Source organism: Scyliorhinus canicula, chromosome 5 (assembly GCF_902713615.1).
Source record: "Scyliorhinus canicula chromosome 5, sScyCan1.1, whole genome shotgun sequence".
Taxonomy (NCBI): domain Eukaryota; kingdom Metazoa; phylum Chordata; class Chondrichthyes; order Carcharhiniformes; family Scyliorhinidae; genus Scyliorhinus; species Scyliorhinus canicula.
Window position 1 is genome coordinate 214,167,648 of NC_052150.1, and position 21,172 is coordinate 214,188,819.

Consider the following 21,172-nt stretch of genomic DNA (forward strand, 5'->3'; position numbering starts at 1 on the left):
AGGGCATGGCCATAACATACAGGAGCAGAATTAGGCCATTCGAACCATCGGGTCTGCTCCACTATTCAATCATGGCTGATATGCTTTCTCCCCATAAGCCCTTGTTAATCAAGAACCTATCTATCTCTGTCCTAAATATACTTAGTGACTTGGGGGCTCGATTTAGCCAAATAGCAACAAAGTCCCATAGCAAGCACGTTTAGCCGCGTGTTTCCAGGCGCTCGCAGTGCTGAGAAACACATGGCTGTTCAATGCGACTCGCATTGTATAAGGTGCTTCAAAGGCCCCACATAGCCCCGTTTTGTACAGTGGGGAGCTCCGCTTGAACTCCCCACTGTAGTGAGTGATCGGGTCATCATTTTTAAATGGTGCACCGATCTCCAAGGCCGCCAAAGTGCATGCAGCTGGAAGCCTCTGATCTCCTGCGAGACCCCCACGAGTGACGTTCCATCTGGTCCCTGTTTGTGGGGACCAGTGCTGAACAACACTCGCTTGAGGTCTTCAAGGCGAAGGGATCAATCCCAAAGCCTCAGGTACCTCGGAAATCTGCACGTTAGAGTGAGACTTACTGTCTCACTTTAATATGCACATTTGACAAAATGTGATCTCGCGAGCTGGGTAGATCCCGGGAGCGGCAGCTTACATTTCCCCAAGGGCAGCGTACCTCCCCCAGTGTCCCTAAACCACATCCAACAGGGTTCTTTACATCTCCAAAAGAGTATTCTATCTCTCCAAAAAAACCTTTGCAGCTTTAGGCGTGTCCCACCATGTCTGAAGCGCACACGTTGGGCGGAATTCTCCGCAAGGCCCGACACCGTCATGAAACCCGGAGAGGTTCACGACGGCGTTGGAGGCCGCTACTCGCCCCCTATTCTCTCTCCCCCCCCCCCCCCCCCCGGGGCTAGGAGGGCCGTGCCGTAAATCCCGGCCGCGGGGCCTTGTCGCTGGCGTCAAGGCGCGGCGCGCCGAGAATGACGTCAGCCACGCATGCGCAGGTTGGCCAGCTCCAACCCACGCATGCGTGGCTGACGTCACGACGGCTGATGGCTCAAACCCACACATGCGCGGTTGCCGTCTTCCCCTCCGCTGCCCCGCAAGACGTGGCGGCTTGATCTTGCGGGGCGGCGGAGGGGAAAGAGTGCGTCCCTTTGAGACGCCGGCCCGACGATCGGTGGGCACCGATCGCGGGCCAGTCCCCTCCCGAGCACGGTCGTGGTGCTCATTCCCCTCTCCGCCCCCCACAAGCCACAAAACAGCTTTTGGCGCTATGTTCACGCCGGCAGTGACCAGGTGTGGTTGCCGCCGGCGTGAACCGGTCGGGAACGGCAGGCCGCTCAGCCCATCCGGGTGGGAGAATCGCGGGTCGCCGTGAAAAACGGCGGCCCGCTATTCACCGAGTGGCATGTCGCAAAACGCGACACGCCATTTTGGGGGGGGTGGGAGAATCGCGGAGGGTGCCAGCAGGGCCGGCTCAAGGCACCGGCAACTCGGGCAGTCGCCCGGGGCGCCATGTGCTAGGGGGTGCCAGACTCGGGTCCCGCGCATGCGCATTTGGGCCCGGCGCCAACCAGCGCATGCGCGGTGGCCGCACTCCCCCAGTGTGGCCGCACTCCCCCAGGGCGCCCCCCCCCCCCCGGTCCGTCCCCCTCGGTCCGCCCCCCCGCTCGGTCCGCTCCCCCCCCCCTCGGGTCCGCCCCCCCCCCCCCCCCCCCTCGGGTCCGCCCGCCCTGCCCCCCCTCGGGTCCCCCCCCTCGGGTCCGCCCCCCCTCGGCCCCGCCCCCCTCTCGGCCCCGCCCCCCCCTCGGCCCCCCCCTCTCTCGGCCCCGCCCCCTCTCGGCCCCGCCCCCCCCTCTCGGCCCCCCCCCCCTCGGCCCCCCCCCTCGGCCCCGCCCCCCCAAGGGCGCCGAAGTTCAGCTTGCCCGGGGCGCCAGCAACCCTAGGGCCGGCGCTGGGTGCCAGAGCGGCCCTCCCGCGATTCTCCCATCCGTGGGAGCGGAGAATCGTGCCTGTTGTGTTTTGGACATTCCACTGGTGAACATCAGATCAGCCTCAGGCTGCTGCACTCTGTAACATGTGTAGTTGCCCCTGTAAACCACGGTGTGTAACTTAGAACCCACTCCCATTTCCTCCACACTTTTTCTTCTCCTCCTTCCCCACATACACAAAAACATAATATGGTAGTTATCATGTTGAGGGGTGGTACTTCCAGATTTGGGCCTTAGCCACGAGTACCACAATCCGGGCCTAATTCAGTACACATCATTCAATTAATATCATGTAGAAAACCACAGTGGGCTAAACAGCTGGCTTGTAATGCAGAACAATGCTAGCAGCGCGGGGGCCCGTACCGGCCTTCCCGAATAGGCGCTGGAATGTGGCGACTAGGGGCTTTTCACAGTAACTTAATTGAAGCCTACTTGGATTGGATTGGATTGGATTTGTTTATTGTCACGTGTACCGAGGTACAGTGAAAAGTATTTTTCTGCAAGCAGCTCAACAGATCATTCAGTACATTGGAAGAAAGGGAATTGAACAGAATTCAAGAAAGTACATGAGAATACATAATAGGGCTACACAATATATACAATGTAACTACATAAGCATTGGCATCGGATGAAGCAGACAGGGTGTAGTATTAATGAGGACAGTCCATAAAAGGGTCATTTAGGAGTCTGGTGACAGTGGGGAAGAAGCTGTTTTTGAGTCTGCTCGTCCGTGTTCTCAGACAATAAGCGATTATTATATTATATTATATAGCAGTGATGGGTGAGGGATGTTAGCCGGGATATCAAGATAATTCCCATGTTCTTCAGCCTTGGTGACTTACATTCAATCAATGAGACTTTGGTTTAATGTTCCTTTTAAAGTGTAGCCTTCTCTCACTACCATTCTGAGATGCTAGCCTGGAGTGTGTGCTCAAATCCTTAAATGGCTTGCAGCTGCAAACTGGCACTGAACGGGGAGATCTAGCAACTAAGCCAAGATGAAGGGTAGAAGAAACTGAAGCAAATTATGAAATCATTGTAATTTAATTTCTCAATTCCTGTCTCAGGCTCGTCAATGAAATCAAGCAATTAACTTCAATTAAGTTTCCACATTTTTAGCCACGTATGAGGTAGACAGATAAACCAAGGTGGAGGCGGGTTAGGGAATTAGTAAATTAATGTAAATAAGATAATTAGCTATGTTTTTGGTCGATACCTGTCAGTTTATGTCCAGTAACAGTTATCGGCCAAATAAACTGAAAAAATAAGTACTTATTTTGACTGGGGACATTTATTTATAAATAATTAATACTGTATGCTCATTAAAAAATAATTTTGTGCACTACATTTTAGAAAGGGCATGAAGACATTGGATAGAGCAAATTTACTGAAATGAGATGACAGTTATGTGGATAGAGTGGAGAAATTGGGGTTGTTGTCCTTAGTGCAATGAAGGTGAAGAGGACAATTGAAAGTGTCTTTTTTAAAAGTAAAAAGCGATCATACAGGATCAGGAGAAAGCCAACTTGTTCTGCTATTCAGAGATAATGGCAGATCAGTAACCTAACTCCATGTACACAACTCTGACCATATCTCTTAATACCTTTGGTTAACAAAATAACTTTAAATTGGAGATTGGTAAGTGTCAGTTGGCCCACAGCAGTTTGCAAAGAGTGTTCAAAATTTCTACCACCATTTTCTAATTTCTCTGTTATGTTCCTAAACCCTGTACTCAATAACAAGCAAAAATAGTTTCTCCCTATCTGCTCACTTGGCTCCCCTTAATCGTGAAACATTTACTTCAATATTTATATGGCTTACCAATTCAGCTTCTGCTCAGTGATAAGCCCCCAGGACGTTGGTAGTAGTTCAGGAGCTGCCATGGGCTGCTTAGCTTTTGGTTCTCATGAACCAGCTGGCCTCCTAAACCAAGTATGAAGAAACAGACGGCTGGTTACAGAATAGGCTAAGAGTGGCACCACTGTACCACTGACCAAAGGAGCTTGGGATGACTGGGTCTTGGGGGAAGGCAGGGCACTTTTAAATTAAACCTCCATCAGGAAATGAACAGGATCGGATGCAAGACTGATTTTACACATTATCTGATTTTAACCTCCATTGGAAGTAAATTCCAGCCAAGCTTGTAGACTTCTAACCAGTGGATGAGGTTAAAATTTACCCCCTTAGACTTTCCTTGGGGATCAAGGAGCACCTTTGGTCTTCCTGGTCTAAACCAAAAAGTTTTTTCAAAAATTTCCAATTAATGGCCAATTTAGCGTGGACAATTCACCTACCGTGCATATAGAACATAGAACATAGAACAGTACAGCACAGAACAGGCCCTTCGGCCCTCGATGTTGTGCCGAGCAATGATCACCCCACTTAAACCCACGTAACCCATATACCCGTAACTCAACAATCCCCCCATTAACCTTACACTACGGGCAATTTAGCATGGCCAATCCACCTAACCCGCACATCTTTGGACTGTGGGAGGAAACCGGAGCACCCGGAGGAAACCCACGCACACACGGGGAGGACGTGCAGACTCCACACAGACAGTGACCCAGCCGGGAATCGAACCTGGGACCCTGGAGCTGTGAAGCATTGATGCTAACCACCATGCTACCGTGAGGCACCACACAAACAGTGACCCGGAGACAGGATTCAACCTGGGTTCTCAGCGCCGTGAGGCAGCAGTGCTAACCACTGCTCCACCATGCCGTCTTGAAAAGCTTTTTTTAAACATACCTGCACCTAGTTTCATCGGTTATGAGCGAGCAAGGCAGTCACTTTATCTTGAAGGACTGAACGTTGTTCCCTATGATAATATAATTTGGAGAGAAAATACATAGGAATATAACCAATGCCTTGAAAACATCTTACAAGTGAGGGAACACACTATGAAGCTGAATGTGAATATATTTAAGTTCAAAGTAAGGAAATCAGTTACGTAAGGCACAGTCAGCAGAAAGCTTTGTAGCTATGGAAAAATGTCAAAGCAATCAAATAAATACAAATGAAACAATGTTTTGGCATGAATATTTTAGACAAATTGCTACCTAATTTTAGATATCAGTTAACTGCTGAGAAAGATGCTTTTAAAAACAGCTGATATTTCCAGTACTGAAATATTACATGACAAAACTTTAAAACAGGGGTGGGCAAACTTTTCCGTGCAAGGGCCACATTCAGAAATTCACAATTTTAAATGGCCGCATAGTATATTAAGTAAAATAATTAATATTTAAAATAGCCAAAATAAAAGGTTTTTAAAGAAAAAAAAGCTAGTCTGAAATAAAATGTCCCACTCTTTTTTCTTTACTAAAGGCTTGTATATGAAGAGCTTATAACGGGCACGTCTTATCTCTTTGGCATCTGCCAGGACACTAGTTTTATTGCAGATAACACTACCTTGTAATATACGAGTCTAACAGATTCAAACATGAAATTGCCAGTATTTTCAGTGCAAATAGGGTTGAAAGTCCTTACAAAAAAACTTTTTTCAAGCTCTACGGACTGAGCCAGAGTGTGGTCGTGCGGGAAGCCAACAGAAGCACATCCGAGTCATGAGCCTAGCAGAGTCAACGGTGCGGGCGAGCGTAGTGGGGTAGATGAGCGGGGCTATCTTATTGGTGGGTACAGTTGGGTGCGACCGATAGGACAGTCGTAGTAGTCCCGGTTGTAACCAATTAGCGTGCGGCATATACCTCAGTGCTTCCCCCGGCGGCATCCTGCCTTTAGCCCTCTTTTTCTCTATTTTTCAAAAATGGCGCTTCACCCGGTTATGATTCTGGGCGCCTCATATGACTTGATCTTGGTGGGCCGCATAAAGACCTGGCCCGCGGGCCGTAGTTTGCCCACCCCTGCTTTAAAAGGACTAAGGCTTTTGCTTCCAGTCCATGAATAGTAAGGAAAAGGCAGGTTAAAGTTTTCAATTCTCAGTAAAATCTTTCCCTTTTTCTCTTTCAAATATACAGCCAACTTGTGGCGCTAACAGTTGTACACAAAGACTCGAGTGAAGTACAAGAGAGACTTTATTACAGTGAGATGCTATTCCTCCGGCAGCAGCTGTAGAATGGCATCTCAGTGAAACTTACAAATATTTATACAGCTCCCTGTGGGCGGAGCTAGCCGGCAGGGGCTTACCGGAGAAACCTGTAATACAGGTACGGCCATACATCCCCCTACTGCAAGCACACATATATACAGTGGTTGGATCACCACATTCATCCCCTGTAAGAAATGAGTCCGGCGGGGGTGACGTGGAACTATAATACATAAAGTGATCTATTTACAAAAGGGCAAAACAAAAGAAAACCAAGAGTCCATCAGGCAATCCGGTCACAGGTTGAGTCGGATCGGCGGTCGAACTTTCCGTTGCGAGAGACGGAGCTGTGGTGGCGACGTCGGCACAAGCGGCGTTGGTGATGACGGTGCAGGTGCTGGCGGTGTTGGTGCTGGCCAGTGGCGGGATGACTCCGGGAGCGAGCCGAAATCTTCCATGTCCTCCAGCGTGGGCAGGGGGACAAGGGATGAACCTGGTGGGGACGAATACGGGGGTGCCGGGGGAAAGGAGGGTGGCGCGGGGGTGGGAAGGGGCGTGGGCATGGGATCGGCACCCGAGGGAGCCAGGTCCCGGAGCGAGACTGTGTCCTGGCGGCCGTCGGGGAACTCCACGTAGGCATACTGGCGGTTCGCGTGGAGCAGGCGTACTTTGTCCACCAGGGGTTCCGCCTTGTGGTGCCTGACATGCCTACGAAGAAGGACTGGGCCCGGAGTCGTGAGCCAAGCCGGGAGCGACACCACGGATGTAGACTTCCTAGGGAAGGCAAAAACACGTTCATGGGGTGTGTGGTTAGTCGCGGTGCACAGTAGTGACCGAATGGAATGGAGCGGGTCAGGGAGGACCTGCTGCCAGCGAGCGGCTGGGAGGTTCCTGGACCGTAGGGCCAACTGGACGGCCCTCCATACCGTCCCGTTCTCCCTCTCTACCTGCCCGTTACCCCGGGGGTTGTAGCTGGTCGTCCTGCTGGAGGCGATACCCCTGCTGAGCAGGAACTGACGCAGCTCATCGCTCATGAATGAGGATCCCCTGTCACTGTGGATGTAGTCGGGGAAACAGAACAGAGCGAAAATGGAATCAAGGGACTTGATGATGGTGGCAGACGTCATATCCGGGCATGAGATGGCGAAGGGGAACCTAGAGAATTCATCGACCACACTAAGGATGTAGGTGTTGCGGTCGGTGGAGGGGAGGAGCCCTTTGAAATCTACGCTGAGGCGTTCAAAGGGGCGGGACGCTTTCACCAGGCGCGTGCGGTCTGGCCGGTAGAAGTGCGGCTTGCACTCCGCACAGACCTGGCAGTCTCTGGTGACTGTCCGGACTTCCTCAAGGGAGTAGGCTTTGATTAGGTGGTACAAACGAGTGACCCCCGGATGGCAAAGGTTCTCGTGCAAGGCACGAAGATGGTTCACTTGTGCGCTGGCACATGTACCTCAGGAGAGGGCGTCTGGGGACTCGTTGAGCTTGCCGGGGCGATACAAGATCTCGTAATTATATGTGGAGAGCTCGATCCCCCACCGCAAGATTTTATCATTTTTGATCTTGCCCCGCTGCGTGTTGTTGAACATGAAGGCTACTGACCGTTGGTCAGTGAGGAGAGTGAATCTCCTGCCGGCCAGGTAATGCCTCCAGTGCCGCACCGCTTCAACGATTGCCTGGGCCTCCATTTCAACAGACGAATGTCGAATTTCGTAGGCGTGGAGGGTGCGGGAAAAGAATGCCACGGGTCTGCCTGCCTGGTTCAGCGTGGCAGCAAGGGCGACATCTGAAGCATCGCTCTCTACTTGGAAGGCCAGTGTCTCATCTACTGCGTGCATCCCGGCCTTGGCTATGTCAGAGCGAATACGAGCGAAGGCCTGTTGTGCTTCAGCCGGGAGGGGAAATTGTGTGGACTGGATTAGTGGGCGGGCCTTGTCCGCGTATTGTGGGACCCACTGGGCGCAGTAAGAAAAGAACCCCAGGCATCATTTGAGAGTCTTGGGGCAGTGGGGGAGGGGATGCTCCATGAGGGGGTGCATGCGGTCGGGATCGGGCCCCAGTAGTCCGTTTTGGACAACGTAGCCAAGGATGGCCAAACGGCCTGTGCGGAACACGCACTTCTCCTTGTTATACGTGAGGTTAAGGAGAGATGCGGTGTGGAGAAATTTAGGAAGGTTGGCGTCATGGTCCTGCTGGTCATGGCCGCAGATGGTGACATTGTCTAAGTACGGAAACGTGGCCCGCAGTTCATACCGGTCAACAATTCGGTCCATTTCTCATTGAAATACCGAGACCCCGTTAGTGACGCCGAAGGGGACCCTAAGAAATTGATACAGGCGACCGTCCGCCTCGAAGGCAGTGTAGGGACGGTCAGATTTATGAGTGGGGAGCTGGTGGTAAGCGGATTTCAGGTCAATTGTAGAGGAGGCCCGGTACTGTGCAATCTGATTGACCATATCAGAAATGCGAGGGAGGGGGTACGCGTCGAGCAGCGTGTACCGATTGATGGTCTGGCTGTAGTCCACGACCATCCTGTTTTTCTCCCCAGTTTTAACCACTACCACCTGGGCTCGCCAGGGACTGTTGCTGGCCTCGATAATACCCTCCCGAAGCAGCCGCTGGACTTCGGACCTGATGAAGGTCTTGTCCTGGGTGCTGTACCGTCTGCTCCTGGTGGCGACGGGCTTGCAATCTGCGGTCAGATTGGCAAAGAGGGAGGGAGGCTCAACCTCGAGGGTTTCGAGGCCGCAAACGGTGAGGGAAGCTAGTGGTCCACCAAATTTGAGGGTGAGGCTCTGGAGGTTGCATTGAAAATCCAGGCCTAGTAAGAGTGACGTGTAGAGATTAGGAAGGACGTAGAGACAGAAACTGGGGAGAATGTACAGGCGGAAATGGTCGAATTCCACGTCCAGTACAGTGAGTTTAACCAGGCAGAAGCCCCGGATCGGGACAGAGTGGGAACCGGAGGCTAGGGAGATTTGCCGGTTGGCGGAATGGACCGCAAGGGAGTAGGGCCTTACCGTGTCCGGGTGAATGAAGCTCTCGGTGCTCCCGGAGTCGATGAGGCAGGAGGTCACGTGGCCGTTGACGAGCACCGTCGTGGAAGAGGGTGCCAGGTTGCAAGGACGGGACTGGTGGAGCATCACGGAGGCGAGTAGCGAGCGATCGGCCGACGAGTCCGACGAGTAGCGGCAGCGACTCGGGTCCCGTGGTCCCGTCCCGAGGGGAGGACAAAGTGGCGACGTCTGGAGTACCTGTGAGGAAGAAGATGGCGGCAGACAAGATGGCGGCGCCCATGGAGCGCACATTGTGGGGGCGGGACAAGATGGCAGCGCCCACTGATCGCACGTGGGGTCGGGGGCAGCGGATGGCAGGGCACATTGTGCGATCGGCTGAGGCGAGGGGGGGATTCGGGCGTGATAGCGGCAACCATCAAGGACTGGCACACCGCTACAAAGTGGCCTTTTTTGTCACAAGCTTTGGATGTGCGGTGCGGGCCGGGCAACGCTGGCGGGAATGCTTCTGCTGACCACAGAAGTAGCAGCGGGGACCCCCAGGGTGCGCGGTGCGGCAAGCAGTGCAGGCGTAGTGCGCGGGGGTGGCTGCTGGGGGGGCCGGTTGCGGGGTCCACGAGGGGTAGGACGGGGGGGCCGTTTGCGGGGTCCACGAGGAGTAGAACAAGTGGGCCGAGTGGCTAGCGGGGTAGGATCGTGCACTACGGGAGGCGGCCGTCATTGATAGCACCAGAGTCTTTGTAGCCGCGAGATCCAGAGCGGCCCCTTTCAGCAGTCGTTGCCGGATGGGGTCCGATGCAATACCCATAACAGGCATCCCGCATGAGTAAGTCGGAATGTTCTGTGGCCGTGAGGGCCCGGCAGTCGCAGTCTCGTACTAGAGGTATAAGGGCCCTCCGAAAGTCCTCAATCGACTCACCCAGCTGTTGGACGCGAGTAGAGAGTAGATGTCTCGCAAACAGGTTGTTCATCGACTGTGCATAGTTCTCTTTGAGCAGTTCCATGGCCCGGGTGCAGTCAGGCGCGTCTCGAATTAGCGGAAACACGCTGGAGCTGAGTCTTGAGTAAAGAAGCTGTCGTTTTTGAGCCTCCGAAGGTGAAGAGATGTAGGCCTCGAAAACTGCAAGCCAGTGAACGAGTCTTTCTTGGCGTGGGGCGACTGCGGATCCAGCTGCAGGCGGTCAGGTTTGTTCCTGATGTCCGTGGTGTAAGAAAAATCTCACTGTAATAAATGGTGGTGCTAACAATTGTACACAAAGACTCGAGTGAAGTACAAGAGAGGCTTTATTACAGTGAGATGCTATTCCTCCGACGGCAGCTGTAGAATGGCATCTCAGTGAAACTTACGAATATTTATACAGCTCCCTGTGGGCGGAGCTAGCCGGCAGGGGCTTACCGGAGAAACCTGTAATACAGGTACGGCCATACATCCCCCTACTGCAAGCACACATATATACAGTGGTTGGATCACCACACAACTTCCATTTTGAAATTTAGTACCACTATTCCATTTCTGAATCTGCTTCCACTACCCTCCCAACCAGTGCATTACTCACTGTGTAAACATATTTCTCCTCAACTCACCTCTGGCTTTTCTGCCAATCATCTTAAGTCTGGGAGCTCTGGTAAGCAACCAATTTATGTGACAGTTATTTAATGAAATCTAACCAAGACGACAGAGCATGGAACTAAAGTACAGTTTTACAGTAAAATGCACACCTGTTCCTCGAGTCCACAAAATGATACCTATCCTGGTCCTTTTTCATTCCATCGCCCATTTCTAACATGTGCATTACCTCTGATTTGACCTGATAGACACATTCTTTTTTTTAAATTTTAGAATACCCAATTCATTTTTTCCATTTAAGGTGTAATTTAGCGTGGCCAATCCACCGACCCTACACATCTTTGGGTTGTGAGGGCAAAACCCACGCAAACACGGGGAGAATGTGCAAACTCCACACGGACAGTAACCCAGAGCCGGGATCGAACCTGGGACCTCGGCACCATGACGCAGCAGTGCTAACCTCTGCGCCACCGTGTTGCCCACTTATAGACACATTCTTAAGCTTTATGCCTTTGCCTCTCAATATGTTGTCTTTGGCACAGGAGTGACAGGCCTTAGAACATTGTTGCAATCTGCCTTTTGAAGGCACTCAATGCTGCTAATTGCATCCCGAACTCATCTCTGGCCAATTAGGGCCTTAACATTTTAAAATAATGTGAAAAAATGAAAATCTCTTATTGTTACAAGTAGGCTTTAAATTAAGTTACTGTGAAAAACCCCAAGTCACCACATTCCTGTTCGGGGAGGCTGGTACGGGAATTGAACCGTGCTGCTGGTCTGCCTTGGTTTGCTTTCAAAGCCAGCGATTTAGCCATGTGCTAAACCAGCCCATAATAATGTTATGTGAGCACATGAGGCATGAGGTCGGTAGGCAGAAATAAAACGGGAATTAGTTCTGAACCCAGATTTGAAAATCTAGTTCAATGTATCAAAAGTGTTTAGAGTAATCTAGTAGTTAGATATGGGATTAATATAAAAAATCATGAATTAAGTGAATCAAGTGAGCACTCAGACAGTCATGTGTGTATTGTATGTTGCTTCATGTTACATGTTAGCACTGTTGCTTCACAGGGCCATTGTCCCAGGTTCGATTCCCGGCTCATGTCACTATCTGTGCGGAGTCTGCACGTTCTCCCCGTGTCTGCGTGGGTTTCCTCCAAGTGCTCCGGTTTTCTCCCACAAGTCCTGAAAGAGATGCTTGTTAGGTGAATTGGACATTTGGAATTCTCCCTCCGAGTACCCGAACAGTGTGACAGCTAGGGGCTTTTCACAGTAACTTCATTGCAGTGTTAATGTAAGCCTACTTGTGACAATAATAAAGATTATTATTATTGTGACAGTAATAAAGATTATAAGGTTAACTTGGGATTTCCACTCAAGACTTTGTACTTCTGCAAGTTACCTAAGAGCCACTCACTGAATAAGGAGGCCCAAATATTGTCTCAAAAAATGTCATCTCATGAAATGGGAACTGAATTAAAGCTGAAGGTACACTGCAAACATTCTCCCGAGTATCAAGGAAGGAGACCAACAGCCGTTATAATCATGGTGCAGAACAAGATCCACACTTCTAAATATCATCTAAAGAAAATGGGTGTGAATTTCTGTGAGGGTTATCTTGCATATTTGCCCTAACTTTGGCAGTGGAGAAACCTGCATCAACACTGATGATATTTTTCTGGGTTTTGCAGTCTTGTGACAAATGAGCAGAAGATCCCTCTAATGGGCGGCACGGTAGCACAGTGGTTAGTACAGCTGCCTCACAGCATCAGGGACCCGGGTTCGATTCCGACCTTGGTTGACTGTCTGTGTGGTGTTTGCACCTTCTCCCTGTGTCTGTGTGGATTTCCTCCGGGTGCTCCAAGTTTCTTCCCACAGTCCAAAGATGTTCATATTAGGTGGGTTCGTCATTCTAAATTGCACCTTAGTGTCCAAAGATTAGTGGGTTTGGGGGGATGGGGCGTGGTCCTAGGTGGGGTGCTCTTTCGGAGGGTCAGTGCAGACTCGATGGACCGAATGACCTTCTTCTGTACTGTAGGGATTCTATGAAGTAATTTACCCCCATTATCTTTGTCACGCAATTTGGATTTGATTTAAACTGAAGTGACAACTGGTCCTTTATTTGCACACAAACTGCACGAATGGTAACATTTTCATAAAGCTAAATTTAAGTAGTATCGTACTCATCTGCCATTGATCATTTGCAGGAACAATTGTAGAACATGTAAACTTCAGTAGTTTCTACTTGAATGTTGCTTTAGTGGAATGTTACCATTTATTTAGTACGCCGAAATGCAGCCAGACACTGATCACTCAGATGAACATCAAATAAAACTGAATTTGTAGAATCCCAGTACATGATACTGGTGGAAATAAGTGATGAGGTAGCAATAGAGTTTTACCAAAGCAGTGACTGCAAGAGTGGGTTCCATCATTTCAGCTTTGTCCATTTCTGATTCCACGCTTTTCATCCTGTTTCTTGTAGTCACTGAACAAGAGACTAAAGTTCCCAAGAAAACCATCATCATGTAAGTGCTTAGTTTCTTCATTACTGCTTGTGTAAGCTGTCATGGTTCCCCATCTCACTGCATGATTGATGGCATAACAGATAATCACTGTTTTCCTGTGCATGTCAATGTTTGTTGGGATTACAGTTTGGTTGATGTAAGATTTTTGCCTGGAGGCAAATTTTGTTTGAGGGATGTTGGGATGAAGGGGCTGGGAGTGTACGGATTATATGAGTCCAGGAAACCCACCAGGAAGTGTTTCCTTAATGTCCTGCAGAATTTAACTTCAGAGCACCTTTAAATAGAGTTCCCGTGCATAGGCAGCTCAGTTGGTAGGCCAGAGGCTTTTCGGGCGAGATGTCTGCGTCACACGGCCAAAGCCTATTTTGGGGAGGACAAGGAATTAGTGCAGGGGGTTCCTAATCATAGGCGGGAGAGGTCCCATGGTGCTCTGAGAATCCCAGTTGTGATCTGGAGAGGTTCCCTTGCAGGTTGAGCAAAGACATGACGCCACACTGGAGAGGGCGGAGGTGTTGTATGTTTACCTCATTTACAACCTCAACCCATCCCAAGCCATCCATAAATTTCAGAAAGGCAGTATCTAAATCAAAAGGATCTTTCTTAACATTAATTTGACTTTTTGACTAAAAAAGATAAATTAGTTTAATATTATCAGTTATATTTTGCTTTAAACATTTGTCATGAGCTTTCAGAATGTAGGGTGGGAATTACCGACCAACCCGCCGCATGTTTTTCGACGGCGGATGTGCCCCGCCAGCAGGATATTCTGGTTCCGCCGTTGTCAACGGGATTTCCCGTTGATGGCACCTCTCATCGCCGGGAAATCCATGCGCGTGGGTGGGACCGCAATATCCCGCCGGTGTGAATTGTTGGTAAATTCCGCCCGTAGCTTCAGTTACAGTCAAAAATCACGTTCAAAGCAAAATGCTCAGCGCTAAATGCTTATGAATTCCAGTTGTTTTCTATTATGATGTGCATTTAGAATGTAATTACTGATGACCACTAAATATTATAGTTGGAGTGTAAAACTTATATGCTTAGTGCAAAACAAATCAGTGGCTATATATTTCAGATAAATCTGCTACATATGTTGGAAATATATGTTGAATCAAAATTTCAACTACAACATTATTTCCTGAAACGTAATCCAAATTAATAGTTGGTCGATTCATTGATTATAATATGCTGACTGCATAATTTCTTAAGAATCAATTGTTCAGAAAATTTAGAATTATTGCATGCCAATCTTTAATTGCTCAGTACTGTTAATAACATGGTTCTATCAGTTGGATTACACTTAACCACCAGAATCCAGCAAAATGGTAACTACTGGCAAACTCTGAAACTGAATAAAACAACATCAGCAGTCTCACAATCACTGAGTGGCTTCAAATCCATAATCACGTCTCACATTTTATCTGATGATTATAAACTCATTTACAACACTATCTGAAACCCCCTACCCAACAGTTGTGAGCTGCATTCAAAGGTAATAATTAAATAACTTTTAAGTCAATGAAGCATTTTCAGTTGGCACAATATATCATAAATGTAATACAAGTGGTAGAATCTTAAAGTGTTTGCCATCTCTACGGTAAAATAAGAGAAGTCAATTGAGTTTATTTTTGCTATAGCCTCTAACCTCCTATTTCCAGTATTAATTGCATTTGCTAAAGTATATTGATGTTGGTTCTTTCACCACTTGCACAGCCATGTCAGAAGTACAGCACCAATAGAGATTCATGTCCCAACCATGCACGATAGATAAGTTAGTCAGTTCACAGTTGTTTGGGAAAGAATCTGTGGCCTTATTAAAAAATATTATTTCTCCTGCCAGTGAGATGAAGACGTTATATTAGATAATAAACATTCAGTGGAAAAAATATACAGACCGCTTTTTGTATATGAACTGGTGTATTCTCTTTTAAGAACTGAAGTATTGTGTTAAAACAGCAATTTTAAATTACTGCCAGAAGTGTAATTTCACAGAACGAATAAGTTATCACTGAGCTTGCATCTGACTGATTTTGGTTGAATATGCATGTCAGCATTTGTACCTAAAATGAAAAAGATGCAGATTTGTATTTTTAACATGATTGCAGTTCATTGACACCCAGTAAAATGTATTGCTTTTAACTGGTACTAAAGATTGCCTTGCTCACAAACTAATCAAAAGTCTGTCTTCATCAGAGCTAATGATGCATTTTGTACAGTGTGGACAATGGGATCCATCTGATGGTTAAATTGTTCAAATGTTTTTTCACGATTAGCGAGGAGACTATCACAACGGTAGTCAAAAGCCCAAAGGTTAAACGACGCAGATCATCAAGTACCTCCCCTGCAAGATCACCAAGGCCACAGGAAACAATACCAGAAATACCTTTCTCAGCTCGACCCAAGAAGCCGACTCCTAAGTTTCAGTCTGAACCCAGACAAACTCCCATGAAAAAGCCACCCATTCCTGCAGTTATGATAACAGAACCGGAAGAACAAGGCGCAACTGCAAAGCATGTTTTTGTAGAAACTAAAGAACAAAAACCAAGCTGGATTGAAGTTGAAGAAGTGATTGAATTCAAAGTTACGCAAAGCACAAAACCTGAAAGGAAAAGATCAGCCTCCCCTTCTACCATGACCTTATCTGAGCAAAGACAGGTCAGACATAGATCTTCAAGTCCAAGACCTAAGCGACGTCTTAAGGGTGACCCTAACATAAACAACTCAAACAATAATCTGGTGGAACAAATGCGATCTGCTGTTTCAGAAGAAAATCTAACCAATGTAGATGTTCAGTCTCTTGTCTGTGAACCTGAGACTACCACTGAAATTGAACCCATCACATCAGATGACATTAATCCTGACTGTATATTTGATTACTTTTCTGACACTTCTGATGAAGCATCTGCTCATGCATTGAACAAACACAATATTCAGTCAAATGTAACTGAAGATCAATGCAAATCTAATACCCAGCTGCTGGAAGTAGAAACACCACTTGTTGCACATGTAGGTGAAACTATTATGTTAAGTTTTGAAACACCTGAACCCATGGATGATGAACACTTATCCATCAAAAATCTACCTGATATTAAAACAGCATCTCCTTTGGCAGTTGTGGATCTACCATTGGACATTTCTGATGATGAAATTGAGGAATTCAAGCCAGAGCATGAAGAAGAAATACACACAGAAGATGAACATGTCATTATTGATGAACCCCCTGAACCCAGTAATGATGACCTAATAAACAGGGACACCAAAATTTTGACACATAACGGCAAGTTATTGACTTTGGAAGACCTTGAAGACTACATTCCTGCTCAAGGAGAAACCTACAAATGTGAGGATTCAGTTGACCAAGATTTTCCATCAGCTGTTGATTCCAACGAGCCATGTGAAATTTCTGTTCTACAGGCAGAAATAAATGAACCTACGATTGGCAAACCAGTTTTGCTTAATGTCGGGAGACCAGTTGTTCCTAAGATGAAACCAAGTTATTTGCATCAGTTCGGAGATCAACGGCCTGGAGGTGTGTTTATGTCAACATCTCGAGTAACAGAAATGCATTCAATGGGGCCATCAAATTTATCAGTGCATGTCAGTGGATCATGTACTGAATCGGTCATCCACTCCTCAACAGCAACAGAGAAGAAACCACCATTTGAATTAAAAACATCATTCTGTACTGAAGTGCAGTGTTCTGTGGACAGTGGACAGCCAAGCTTTAAAACTGAAGTTTCTACAAGAACTCTTAACTATGGAGAAACTGTCACTTTGCATATCAATAAGAAAGACCCGCCAGAGGAGCCCAGTAAAAGTAAACATGATAAGCCTCAAAAATAATCTTGTGATAAGAGAGCCTCTTGCCTCGTTTAAGATTAAATATCGCAATGAAGAAAATGTAATTAATAAAGTATTTCTAGTCTTAAGGGAGAACATTTAGAAGAATAACTTCTAATAAAGTTAGTGCACACCATTCCAAATAATTTCAATCCAACTATTGGACTTCTAAAATTGATAATAAACATAAATATGTTATTAAGAATTTACAGGATACCATGTGATCCTCTTCATAGGTATTTAATTTTCAAGAAGTATAAATTAAAAATCATTCAAATGTTCTCTCTTTAGTTGGATCCTCTGATCACTGCATAACAGACTCTCGTCAAACTTTCAATAAGTGTGTTATCATCACTGTGACTTCCTGGTTCCATGCCAGAATGATCAAACATGCTGGAGTATATAAAAAGACGTTGCTGACATTGTCATGCACCCTTACAATGTCTAATTTAAAAGAATCAGAATTACTTTATGTGTTTTCAAAGTGAAATCATATTCACTCATTCTGCATGACATATCAATTGTTGGAGCATTTTATTTTTAAAAGTTTGTTCTGATTTTGCTGACTTGGCAGACAATTTCTACTGATTTGGCAACAGACAATCTTTTGTTGTCCCTTGTGGATTAAACGTTAAATCTCACTGAGAAAAAAAAACTTGTGGCATGTAGAACTCAATCTTGAATTTTTGCAACAATTCTATCACAGTTCTACTAACGTTATTGACAAATCCTCTTGTGGGTTGCCTAGCAGATGTATGTTAGGGGCTTGTCGCGTTCAACCATTTTAAACTAATTGTGCTCAAGCTATGAGACTGACAGCACGTTTGTGCTGAAATAGTTTGTCGCAGAACCTCTGATAATATATTTGTTGCCCTCAATCTTTCAAAAGTAATAAAATAAGGGGAAGAAGGTTTTCAGAGTATAGAACTATTAGATAATGACAATTAATGTGGTGTGGAAAACTTTAGTTAACATAGAATATCCTTATACTTGCCCATGGCCATAGGACGTGTGTCTGACAGAATCAAAGGAGCAGGCTGTTTTCCAAAAAAGCTGACATTACAGACTGTAGAAAACATACTCCCGAAACTAAGTCTTCTTGTGATCAATACAATTTTTTATTTTCTCCCAACTTATTTTAGAGAATGGGAAGTGTGTTGCAATCTTGAATGTTTATGCATTAAGCATCCATCCGCTTAGATATCAACATGTCACTTCCACAATGTGATCTGATTGATATATAATATTGTCCTCTTTTTTTTTTAAATGTGCATATATTCAGCAGAAGAAAACTAGTTTAATCTATTGATAATAAATTATCAATTTATTTTACAACATTTTCTGGAAGAGCTGGAAGAAAGTAGATTAAAAATAGAACATGATTCTTTGCAGCAGTGGGTTACAATTTTGGAAGAGAGCTGCAGGCCTATATTTGAAGCGTTTGTTTGCTGACTATCTTTTTAAAACATACTTGCAGTCATTAGTCTTTGCAGAAAAAGTAATCACTTTGTCATGTTCAGGAAGTGACCGATTGAAAGTATTTAAATTTCCTTTAATATTTGGATAATTGGATATTTTAACTAAGCCAAAGGCTAAGAACAGTTTTCGATGCATTTATTTGTTAACTGCTCTCCTATTTAAGGTTAATTTAGTTGTTCCTAATATTGTTCAGTTGAAATAAGAAATAATGTCTGAGTTCAATAAAATTCTAACGACTCCTACAGTCAGATGGGTAGTTAAAAAAATTGGAGTGGGAGGTATAAACTGAGTTTATAATTTCTTACACCAATGCGAGTTAAGTGCAGGATGTGCAACACGTTTTGACATGTGTGTTCTCCATACTGTAAAAGGATGTGTGGTGGTGTGTATTAGTACCGTTGTGTTTTTTTTGGGCTACTAAAAGACCTCTGATTTTAAGGCAGTATGAATAATGAATTACTTCAAAAAATGCCAGTTTACAAATAGTGAGCTCCAGCAGACAGATTGCTATATGAAACTTTATTGCACGCCTACTTTTGCAAATCTTGAAACCTTATAACAAACAAAAAGTAAAAAGATTATTTCAAAGAAAAAGTACAACAGCCATGACAGTACTGCATCTTGAAAAGAACATTTGTGCAATGTACATTAAATTTGACAAACTGGTACCTTCAAATATATTGAGTAATGTATTTTGTACAGTATATGTTTAAAAACAGCATTAAATGTTTAGTGCATACTTGTATGTTTTGTAAGGGGATAATATTTTTTTAGGTATATATAGTGTATAAAAAAACCGAAGTGTGTCTCCTAACTTTAGTGTGGTATTTTTGAACCCCTTAATAAAGTCTAGTTTCTGCAATAAACTTGTCATCTAAGTTTACTTTAAACTGGAGGAAATGACTTGAAAACAACATACCACAAAGGCAAATAGAGCTTCACGTGTGGGCTAAACGTTAATTTGGAATGAAACTGAGAAAAAAAGTTCAGTTAATCGGAGTCCTACCTTTTTAAGAGTCTTAGCCTTTTTAAAAAGGTGTACACTATTGTTCCTTAACAAATGCAGAAACCACGGGCATGATTTTTTGACAGAGCCAGGCAAGCACTAAAAATAGCATCAGGTGCTGGTTTCCCATGCTGTTCCTCATACTGGTGAGTTTCATCAGGAAAAGGGAGCCTACCCAATTCTGCAATGTGACCAATTCAAGTAGTTAAGCATCTCTATGAGGGTCAGTTTGAGATTTTGGTGGAGGTTTTCATGTTGGACACTGGACCAGGGGCAAACCAGGTGCATGAATGCAGCACCACAGTAGGGACCTTGTCATGCTCACACCATCGACTTAGATGAGTCCATTAAAGAGGGCAGGGCTGAAAAGGGCACCAGCCATTGGCACACAAGTACCACTGGCTACACACAGATATTGAGGAAGGGGGGTTGTCATTATCCTCTTGACAATGGAAGCCCTCTGATAGGGTTCTTAAGAGAAGACTTCCAGAAATTATTGGGAGTCGCGTTGAGCACAAGGACAAAAAAAGTTGACAATCGGACTGCAATACAGTATTCAGATTTTGGGCCTAGTTGTGATGTAGGAGAAGCATGCATCGTCAGTCCGAGAAGAACAGGCTTAGGCAGTGGAGAAGGACGAGGAGCAGAAAGGCAATGGAGATCATACCCTCAGCATTGGATCTACCACTGAAGAAAGAGCTACTTGGACATGCCAGAGAACCAGTCCCTCTAGAGACTGCACCTATCCAAATAGATTTATGATTTGTGCTCTCATAGCTGGAAACTTCATAACTCATGGTACTGCTCACTATGCTCTGCCAGTAGCCACCAAAGTTACAGTGGCCTCATATTTGATTGTCTCTAGCTCTTTCCAAGGATCAACTGTGGACCTTCTTGGCGCCGAGCAAATAGCTGCACACTACTGCATCTTATAGGTCACTGATGTCCTGTTTGCAAGTGCTGGGAATTTAATTGTGGATAAATGGGGTCTTGCAAACACAAAGGTCATCCATCACTGGATTCCCCGAGTGCAGGGCATCATAGATTGCACCCATTTGGCCTTCAAGGTCACCGCTTGACTCTTCATAAAAACATAAGAAACAGAAAAAGGAGTAGGCCATTAAGCACTTTAAGCCCACTCTGCCATATGATGAGATCATGGCTGATCATCTACTTAAACACAATTTTCCTGCACTATTCTCAAAAACCATGATCTTTTTAACATGCAGAAATTATCCATCTCAGTGATGATGAATGACTGAGCCTACAGAGCCCTCTGGGGCAAAGAATTCCAAAAATGCATCACCCTTTGAATGAAGAAATTGCTCTTCATCTCAATCCCTTTACCTGACCCTTATTCTGAGACTGTGTTCCCCTGGTTCTAGACCCCTAGCCAGGGAAACATCCTTCCTGTGTCAGCTCTGTCATGCCCTGTAAGAATTTTGGATGTTTGAATGAGATTGCTTTGTTATGCTCTTGACATAGCATAAGCTGCGTCCTTGATGGGCACTCTGACAAAGGAAGGTTCAGAATTGGAGATAGCTTTAACACATTTATTAAACTGTTAACGATTCTCCTACTTGGATTCGACTCTCCTGTTAATCCTGCTATAGCTACTCAGACTGATGAACCAGTCTGCTACAATCCACATGGTGGGTGTGATGTGTTTCAAATCAACCCTGTGTACTCACTGAGAGTCTCCACTGGAAAG

The 21,172-nt window shown here is 46.0% G+C and overlaps 1 protein-coding gene across 3 annotated transcripts in view; it reads left to right on the forward strand.

Moving 5' to 3' along the window:
- The window catches only part of obscnb (obscurin, cytoskeletal calmodulin and titin-interacting RhoGEF b), an 896,193-nt gene that overhangs the window by 730,111 nt on the left and 144,910 nt on the right, over positions 1-21,172 (forward strand). The window contains exons 90-91 of one of the 3 annotated variants that reach the window (XM_038798458.1): positions 13,097-13,139; positions 15,410-19,317. The exons of the other annotated variants lie outside the window; for them this stretch is intronic. Coding sequence (XP_038654386.1) covers positions 13,097-13,139; positions 15,410-16,979 — 1,613 coding nt within the window. The 3' untranslated portion in view covers positions 16,980-19,317. Of the gene's footprint in view, positions 1-13,096; positions 13,140-15,409; positions 19,318-21,172 lie in introns of those variants that run through there. 3 annotated transcript variants of the gene reach the window in all.